Source organism: Pistacia vera, unplaced genomic scaffold, assembly GCF_008641045.1.
Source record: "Pistacia vera cultivar Batoury unplaced genomic scaffold, PisVer_v2 Contig35, whole genome shotgun sequence".
Classification (NCBI taxonomy): Eukaryota; Viridiplantae; Streptophyta; class Magnoliopsida; order Sapindales; family Anacardiaceae; genus Pistacia; species Pistacia vera.
Genome location: NW_022196168.1, coordinates 1,250,362 through 1,260,223, shown reverse-complemented (window position 1 = coordinate 1,260,223; position 9,862 = coordinate 1,250,362). Strand labels below are relative to the sequence as shown.

The 9,862-nt window shown below is 33.9% G+C and overlaps 1 protein-coding gene across 2 annotated transcripts; it reads left to right on the top strand.

Moving 5' to 3' along the window:
- The first annotated feature begins 3,055 nt into the window (after positions 1-3,055).
- Positions 3,056-8,345, top strand: LOC116139263 (phospholipid-transporting ATPase 1). Of its 2 annotated transcripts, none has more exons than XM_031424949.1 (7): positions 3,056-4,780; positions 4,884-5,187; positions 5,684-6,374; positions 6,464-6,587; positions 6,708-6,927; positions 7,287-7,745; positions 7,886-8,345. In XM_031424949.1, exons 1-7 carry the CDS (start codon positions 3,265-3,267, stop codon positions 8,106-8,108), a joined length of 3,537 nt encoding a protein of 1,178 aa, XP_031280809.1. In that variant the 5' UTR covers positions 3,056-3,264; the 3' UTR covers positions 8,109-8,345. The 2 variants fall into 2 exon arrangements, with proteins under 2 accessions (XP_031280809.1, XP_031280807.1); XM_031424947.1 differs by having other exon boundaries at positions 4,881-5,187.
- The last annotated feature ends 1,517 nt before the right edge of the window (positions 8,346-9,862 follow it).

Below are 9,862 nucleotides of genomic sequence, written 5' to 3'. Positions count from 1 at the left end.
CTAACAGCTTCACCCTTTTCTTCGTTAATGAACTTATCTAGTTTTAACAAGAAATTAAGAATAATAATAATTGACAATTAAAAAAAAAAAAAAAAAAACGTTTTTCTTATGACTATGGATAGTGTTAGTTGTAAAGCTTTACTAATAAAACTCTACTTTTTATAAAAGTTTTATTTAAAAAATAGTAGCAAAAAGGAGGCTAAATTAGTAAATTTCGAAGAAAAATGGGAAAAACGTATTAATGAATGTGACGGCCCATGGGCCACGGCAAAAATTTGACTTGGCTTTAATTCAATTGGGAAACCATAATAATAAGACGGATGAGTTGGAAAGAGGAAAATAAGACGTGTAAATATCAAATTGCATGGAATTGGTGTGAACAACTTTATGTTATTCTTCTTTTATATTTTGTTTTAGAATTAGGTCACTTACTTCTTATCTTCATATCATGAATTAAATTAAATTTTTGATGTATCTACATTATTCTGGATGATCCAATTCTCAAAAGAATATTAAAACTAAAGAAAAATTCCATGTGTTTGCCCATAATATATTGATGATTCCATCGGTATTAGATACACCGACTTTAATTGATTGTTTTAATGCCATGGGTCATTGAACATGTCTCTAGTGACCGTTATCATCAACAACTATTTTTTTTTTTTAAATTATAATTTATTAATTATGAATACTTTATAAAATAAAATAGTTCCTTTTGTCATCCTATATGTAACAATGATTGAAGAATCTAATTTATTAAACACATATTTTTGTTTTTGAAACTCACACCAACTTTAAAAAAAAAAAAAAAACCAAACCAACTCCAAATTTTTATTTTTTTAAAGTGGATTATTTAAAAAAATATATTAATTATTTTAACAAAATTTTATCCAAAATTGATTTAATAAAATATTATTTCACTCGTCAAGTTAACCAAAAGATGAGTTAAAACTTAGGATACATTAATGAATATCATTGAATTAATTATAAATAACTATAGACTAACGACACATTAAATGTCAAAGGGTCGCCCTCATCAATCTTAAATCGATAATAATTAAGTAAACGTGGACAATGGTAAGTGGTTTTGGTGTTAATTTGGACACTTTTTTTTCTTAAAATAAAAATATAATGTACGTTGGAGCATATTAATAATAAAAAAATAAATACTTCAGTATAAATAATATTAAAAAAAGATAATATTTAAAGTAATATTATTGGGATAGTATAGTACAGTCAATAACATGGGATAAATTCCTTGCAATAAATAGAATTAAATAATTGAGATAAAAAAGGAAAGGAGTAGTTGCGTTGTCATTATTATATTATTAAGATAATTATAAACTGCCGACATAGTAATCACTAATCAACTGAAAATGCAGGCGTGAGAGCGAGTAGTTAAGCCTTAATTAAACTAGCACCAAATATATAGAAATAAATATTAAATTAAAATAACAATGACCAAAAATAGAACAATCCAACGTAAAGATAAAAAAAAAAAAAAGTTTCTATTTTAATTCTTTTTGTCTCTTGGTGTTCTATCAATAAAAATCTTTTAAAGCTTAAAATTGCATGTTTTTTCCAAATAAAATAAAAAATATTATTTTTTTCAATAGATTTCTAACCTAAAACTTAAATAAAGCTTAGTGACAAATTAAGTACGCGTTCAAGATTTGTTATTACATTCAACTTTCAGTTAATGATATTATATAATTGATTTTAAAGTTTTTCAAAAGCATTTATTGTTAAATTATTCAGGTTATTCTACCCTTCATCGATATTTAATTAGTTCTTTTGAAGTCACAAATCGACTTATGACTATTATTTCTCAAATTATTGTATTAATTAATTGATGTTAAAGTCTTTTTAAAAACATTAATTATTAGACTTCTTTGTCTATTTTCGACAAATATTTAATTAGTTATTGTGAAGTTAGGAAATCTATCTTATTGTTTTACTTCCGAGTTATCAACATATTGGTTGATATTGAGTCACAAAAGAAAAATAAAATTAGAAATATAATCCTAGTTGTGAAAAATTTAAAAAAAAAAACATACATAACAATCTTCAATTTTCTAAAAGAGGGAAAAGAATCAACTTTTTGTTAAGTACCTGAAATTATGATTTAATAAATAATTGTTTTTACTTTTTAAAGTCTCTCAAAAGTTCACAAGTTGTTTTACTCCTGATTCTGATTGTTCTACAGTCAGTATTAATTAGCTGACTTTTTTGAAGTCATGGAAGTATTCTCAATATATCAACATTAATGAGTTGATTTTGAAGTCACAAAGAAGGATAAAGAGAAATATAAAGGTTATAAAAAAGTAAACTTTTAATCTATTACCAAAATTTCAATTCTCTGGAAGAGGGAAAAGAATCAAAGTGAAATGAGAAAGGATTAGGATGAAATCGATTTCAGACGCCTTGAATTCAACAAAACATTTTAAGAACGAAACAACACACAAACATAACTAACATGTTTTTCTGAAGACAACCTTCTAGAAGCAAGCAGCTCTTTTGGACATCAACGGCTTGTTTCTTTCACTTGTTCCTTTTCCCCCTTTGTCCCATCTGGAAGGAAGGAAGAACAAACCAAACCTCACCTCCAAGAACCACTATAACAAGACTTTTCTCATGTTCTTCATTGATTGTTTCTCCCTCTTGTCGCCACCCATTACGTGTACTTAGCTTAGCCCCCACTCCCACTCTCTTCCTCATTTCTTGTAATCTTCGCTCTATGTGATTTGCTCTCTGACTTTGACTTTACTTTCATTTGATTACCAACAATGGACAACTTTCAGGATATATACATATCTGTTTACACCTTTCTCTTTCTAAAATAAATTCTCTTTTTTTTTTTTTTTTCTCTCTCTCTGCATTGGCCTGCTTTAGTGCTTTACACGCAAGTAAGTTTTCTCAAGTTTCGGTTTTTGTCTCTACAAGATAGAAAAGATAAGTTTTTGTTACTTGGGTTTGGATCATTGAGCTGTTTATGATTCTGGGTTTTGTTTGCTTTCTCCATTTTCGTTGTTGTTGTGGTGTCTTTGTGTTTTTTTTTATTTAAATCAGTATCTGTGTATTTCACGAGTCTGTTAATGGTTGACTTTAAGTTGCTGAAGAGGGTTTTGATCTCTAGATCATGACCTCAAAGTGGTTAATTTTGGTACAATCTGTTAGATTAGTTGATGTTCAAGAGGTTGTTGCTGTTTCTTTGTTTGATCTAGTGAAGAAACTAGTTTTGAGGGATTTTGATTGAGTTTGTGGATGGATTCAAGAAGTGGGATTGAGAATTCACCGGATATTGAGTCCAATTTCAACACCTCATCGCGAAGAAGTGTTTCTTCGATTCATTCGAAGGCTTCTCATGGGAATTCGATAAGGGAATCGAGTTTAAGTCATTCAGGATCGAAGCCTGTGAGGTATGGATCTCGGGGTGCTGATTTGGAGGCGTTTAGTGTGTCCCAAAAAGAGATCAATGAAGACGATGCTAGGTTGGTGTATGTAAATGATCCTGTGAAGACAAATGAGAATTTTGAGTATGCTGGGAATTCAATTCAGACTGGAAAGTATTCAGTCTTTACATTCTTGCCCAAGAATTTGTTTGAACAGTTTCATAGAGTTGCATACATATATTTTCTTGTGATTGCAGTGCTTAATCAGCTCCCCCAGCTAGCAGTTTTTGGCCGAGGAGCTTCCATTTTGCCATTAGCCTTTGTTCTGTTGGTTACGGCCATCAAGGATGCGTATGAGGATTATAGACGGCATAGGTCAGATAGAATTGAGAATAATAGATTGGCTTGGGTTTTGGTGAATGATCAGTTTCAGCAAAAGAAATGGAAGGAGATTCAGGTTGGTGACATCGTCAAAGTTCATGCAAATGAAACTCTTCCATGTGATATCGTGTTGCTCTCGACTAGTGATCCAACTGGGGTTGCATATGTACAGACTATTAATTTGGATGGGGAGTCAAATTTGAAGACCCGGTATGCAAAGCAAGAAACACTTTTGAAGGTTCCTGAAAAGGATGGTATCAGTGGGTTGATTAAGTGCGAGAAACCCAGTAGAAATATTTATGGCTTTCAAGCTAATACGGAAGTTGATGGGAAAAGGCTATCCCTTGGACCTTCAAATATTGTTCTTCGAGGCTGTGAGCTGAAAAATACTTCTTGGGCTCTTGGGGTTGCAGTTTATGCTGGGCGTGAAACAAAAGTTATGCTTAACAGCTCTGGTGCCCCGTCTAAAAGGAGCTGGCTTGAGATACGTATGAACGCAGAGATCATCAAGCTCTCTATCTTTCTCATTGCTTTGTGTGCAATTGTCAGTGTCTTGGCGGCTATTTGGTTGAAACATCACAACGATGAATTGGATTACATGCCTTTCTATAGGAGAAAGGACTTCTCTGATGCTGATGGTAAAGTTGATAACTATAATTATTATGGATGGGGAGTGGAGATTGTTTTAACTTTCCTCATGTCAGTTATCGTGTTCCAGATCATGATCCCTATTTCTCTGTACATTTCAATGGAGCTTGTCCGGGCTGGCCAGGCTTACTTCATGATCCAAGATACTGATATGTTTGATGAGGCCTCACATTCAAGATTTCAGTGCAGGGCCTTGAATATAAATGAAGATTTAGGACAAATAAAGTATGTATTCTCAGACAAAACCGGCACCCTTACTGAGAACAAGATGGAATTTCAATGTGCGAGTATTTGGGGAGTAGATTATAGTGGTGGCAAACCCAGTTCACAGAATGAGCTAGGTGGATACTCTGTAAAAGGTAATGTGACTTAATTTTTGACCATATATCTGTAGTCAGAACTTCTGATTTTGTTTAACAAGAGCTTACTATTTGATTTCTTATGTTCTATGGTATTCAGTAGATGGGAAGGTTCTAAGTCCAAAGATGAAGGTGAAGGTTGATCCGGATCTTCTACGATTAGCAAGGAGTGGACAGAATACAGAGGAAGGAAAACATGTCCAAAATTTCTTCCTTGCATTGGCAGCTTGCAATACAATTGTGCCTCTTGTTATTGACACATCTGATCCGAATGTTAAGTTGATAGATTATCAGGGAGAGTCACCAGATGAACAAGCATTGGTTTATGCTGCAGCCGCCTATGGTTTTATGCTAATAGAACGTACTTCTGGCCATATAGTTATTGACGTCCAAGGAGAAAGGCAAAGGTAATTTGACATACTGTTTTCCACTCTGTTGCTGATCTCTTACAACCATCATTTTGGCCATTGCACCTTCTTTCATCATTACTGTCACCACTAAATTCTTTGGGGTTAATTTTTAAAATAAAACAAAGGTCTCATTTTAAACCATATGTATGCATGTGTGTGCGCATGTGCGTGTATATTTTTTTTTTATAAGTGCATGTGCGTGTATAATTGTGTGAAGTTCCTGCTATGTGCTATATTAATCTTTTAGCAGAAGAATGGAAGCTGAAAAGAAATTTGGTGTTTATGGATGAAGTGCTTTTTAAAATGTTATGTGACACAAGCTCTAATTCGTTTCCATTTATGCATTTGACAAATGAAGTGCTAGTAGTGGTTCAACTGATAGTCGTAGCTATAGTTGATTATTGTTTCCTGATGTTGTTATTTTAAACTTCATTTAGAAACACAGGTCTTATTGTTTCTATTTTTGTTGAATTATCCCTTTTGGGCAGTGCAGGTTCAGTGTTTTGGGTTTACATGAGTTTGATAGTGACAGAAAGAGGATGTCAGTGATATTGGGGTGCCCTGACAAGAATGTGATACTCTTTGTAAAAGGTGCTGACACAACCATGTTTAGTGTGACAAATAAAACTTTGAACATGAATATAATAAGGGCAACCGAAGAACATCTTCATGCTTACTCCTCATTGGGTCTGAGAACACTTGTTGTTGGTGCACGGGAACTAAGCGCTTCAGAATTTGAGCAATGGCAGTCTTCCTTTGAGGCTGCTAGCACTGCTATAATTGGTAGAGCTGCTTCGCTTCGCAAGGTTGCTAGCAATGTGGAAAACAATCTCTGCTTACTTGGGGCCTCTGGTATTGAAGATAAACTTCAAAAAGGGGTGCCAGAAGCTATTGAGTCACTGAGAACTGCTGGGATTAAAGTTTGGGTTTTGACTGGTGACAAGCAAGAAACTGCCATATCAATTGGCTACTCATCAAAGCTCCTTACAAGCGAGATGAAGCAGATTATAATCAATAGTAACTCCAAGGAGTCATGTAGAAAAAAGTTAGATGAATCACTGGTGACTGTTTCTGGACTCTCACACGGAAGCGGAGTAAGCTCTGGAGCTGGTGTAAGACCAGTGGCCTTGATTATTGATGGTACCAGCCTTGTTTATATTCTTGACAGTGAACTTGAAGAACAGGTAAGCCTTGTCCTCCTGTCCTTTCTTTTAATTTTGATTTCTCAATGATGTATCATATACTGATGCAGATTAATTATCTTGAGTTGCAGCTTTTCCAATTAGCTAAAAAATGTTCTGTGGTGCTGTGTTGCCGAGTTGCACCATTGCAAAAAGCTGGAATTGTTGCCCTTGTAAAGAACAGGAGTCCTGACATGACGCTTGCCATTGGTGATGGTAATCATCATTCCCTTCGTTTCTTATAGATTCATATGCTCCCTGGAAATATTAAGATAATTTTCCACTCTTTTATTGGTGGTTTTGGCTGATATAAGAAATTCTATGTATCCTTGATAGGTGCCAATGATGTGTCAATGATTCAAATGGCTGATGTGGGAGTTGGCATCAGTGGCCAAGAGGGTCGACAGGCTGTAATGGCATCAGATTTTGCGATGGGGCAATTTAGATTTTTAGTTCCACTTTTGTTGGTCCATGGACATTGGAATTATCAGCGTATGGGCTACATGATATTATACAACTTTTACCGGAATGCAGTATTTGTTCTTATTTTGTTTTGGTGAGTAATTTTCTTCTGGAATATATGTTCTGATACTGTCTTCAGTCTTCATGTGAATATGCTTATTACTTTTGCCGAATCCTGCTCCTAAATCTCGTCTTCATTGAACAGTAAGGAGGAAAAGTAATAAGCTGTTTTAATGACTGTCTATGCGTCCATTTATGCTTATTAGGCTCTTACCTTTCTTCCTTTTTTGGGTACATAGGTCTTGTATCCTACATTTGCGTCTACTCTTGTATTCTAGATAGACTGTAAAAAAGAATGCCGATTACAGTAAAACTGAAGGTTTTGGGTATATGATGGCATGCATGATATCAGTTTTACCAGTCATAACAGGTAATAATATTGTGTTTGTGTAGGTATGTGTTATATACTTGTTTCACTTTGACAACTGCAATTAACGAGTGGAGCAGTGTGCTATATTCTGTTATCTACACTTCATTGCCGACAATAGTTCTCGCCATCCTCGACAAAGACCTAAGTCGAAGGACTCTTCTAAAATATCCTCAACTCTATGGGGCTGGACACAGACAAGAGTGCTACAACTCCAAATTGTTTTGGCTGACAATGATGGACACTTTCTGGCAAAGTGTGGCAGTCTTTTTTATCCCTTTCTTAGCATACCGGAAAAGCACCATCAATGTATCAAGTATCGGGGATCTTTGGACGCTTGCAATTGTTATTTTGGTTAATACACATCTGGCTATGGATGTCATCCGGTGGAATTGGGTCATACATGCAGCCATCTGGGGATCTATATTTGCAACATTCATTTGTGTTATTGTGATAGATGCTATACCTTCATTACGTTATTACTGGTATGCCCTCTTTCCGAATCTTGTATTTCACATTAGGCCTTTATTTCTAATTAAGCTACTTGTATTTCTATCGCTCCATTTACCCATTTGGTCATTGTTCAATAAACTACTCTTGACATCATTCTTGTACAATATGACAGGGCAATCTTTCACGTTGCTGGGACTGGAGTATTTTGGTTGTGCTTGTTGCTTATCATTATTGCAGCACTTGTTCCACGTTTAGTTGTAAAATATCTTTATCAATACTACAATCCTTCGGATGTTCAGATTGCGAGAGAATTCGAAAAATTCAGGATTCCAAGGGAGTCGGAAGCTGGACAAATAGAAATGAATCCAATAGATGATCCCCCTCGAAGACGATAAAATATGATTTTTATTCAAATTTGCATATGTTTATTTTTTTTTTTTTAATTTTTGTAACATATGAATAGATGATCATATTCTTTAGGCTTCTTGAGAGAGGTAGCAGATTTTCATCCTTCGCTATCCGAAGGATAGGGCTGGAGTTTGTATACTTAGGCTTTGCATTTTTTGGTTTCTTGTAATAAATAAAATTATTCAATGTAAATTAGCATTGTTTTACAAAACAGAATTCTTGTAGATTGAATTGCAGCAATATAGGTTTTTTGACATTATATTTAAAGTAGCTTACTGTTATTCATTTTATTTTTCAGAAATTAATGGTAAATATTACTTAGCTCCACCAAGAAAAAAATGTATGGCCATTTTGATGTTTATAGAACTAGCGGGGCTGTGTGATATTCGTCAATAAGTAGGGCATGTCCTTAAATTGAAGAGTATTTCACTTTTTCCCACGCAAGGTTTGCCTTCATGACACTTTCCCACCCAAAAAATTTAAATATACCGCTTTTCCATCTAAAGTTTATATTTTGTTAATACTCAAAATACACTTTACTTTTTCAATTGGTATTTGGTGAGTTATCAAAAGCCAAGATAAGAGAGATTTTGTAGAGTGGAGGCTGGTGGATAAAATTGCGGCTACCGATTGAATATTCATAGCTGAAAATCAATTAAAAATAGGAAACCCTGACTTTGCAATGGTTGACAATCAGTGGGAAATCAAATACCGAAGTAAAAGGGGTTTCGTAGAGAGGACTGGTGGCTCAAATGGTGGTGACGGAGAGAATTTTTGTTGCTGAAATCAGCTTTGGATAGTAACGGAGTATTAATTTTGAGTAAAAAAGTAGTATTTTAAAATTTGGATGAAAAAGTATCATTAAGACAAACCTTGCGTGGGAAAAAGTAGTTTAAATTAAACTGCATCTCGTACATGAAAGAAACAACGGCATTTCGGTTGGAAACGACAACATCGTTTCAATTACGAATATTATAGGGGTGTTTGTCTAAGCTTATAAGCTGGTCAAACTAACTTATAAGTTCTAAAATTAAGCTGACCTGTTTGTTTATAGTTTTTTTGAACTTATAAATTGAGCTTATAAGCAAAAAAAAATAAGTTGGGGGAGAGATACTTTTTTTTTTTTTTTGCTTATAAGCACTCTGCTTATAAGTTAGTTTGACTAAGTATATTACTACATTATCCTTGTTTAATTTTAAAATTTCATAGTATACCCTTATTTAATGTAGTACCTTTTTTAGTCATTTAATAATAAAATATACTTATAAGCCATATTTTACCAAACACGTCAACTATTTATCAGTCACTTATAAGTACTTTAACCAAATACGTAATTGCTTAAAATTTCAAAGGCTTATAAGCTAAAATTGGTTTATAAGTATTTATTGCTTATAAGCTAATTTTCATAAGCACCTTCTCTTCTGGTGTATTTAGTTAACCCACACGAGGTTCGTTGAATACATAAAACCCCCATATATTTGCCGCTAAGAAATATATAAAACTAAGATAATGAACGAGATGCCATAGACATGCTACTTACAAAAACGACATGTCGTAGTTCACAATTGCTTCCTGTTCCAACCAGTGATGAGTGAGTTTCAGATTTACATTAGCACTAGCTGTTGGTTCAAGAACAATTAAACTTGGTCTCCACCAACTCATAAACCAAATGATAAAAATAAATAAATAAATAAATTCGGTTCTAGTGTTTGGTCAAGNACATGCTACTTACAAAAACGAC

What these genes read in the sequence shown, in the direction of transcription:
- LOC116139263 (XM_031424947.1), top strand. Translation starts at nt 3,265, where the DNA reads ATGGATTCAAGAAGTGGGATTGAGAATTCACCGGATATTGAGTCCAAT. An exon ending in GTCCAAGGAGAAAGGCAAAG is followed by an intron (nt 5,188 to 5,683) that starts GTAATTTGACAT and finishes TGGGCAGTGCAG; the next exon opens with GTTCAGTGTTTTGGGTTTAC. An exon ending in ACAGTGAACTTGAAGAACAG is followed by an intron (nt 6,375 to 6,463) that starts GTAAGCCTTGTC and finishes CTTGAGTTGCAG; the next exon opens with CTTTTCCAATTAGCTAAAAA.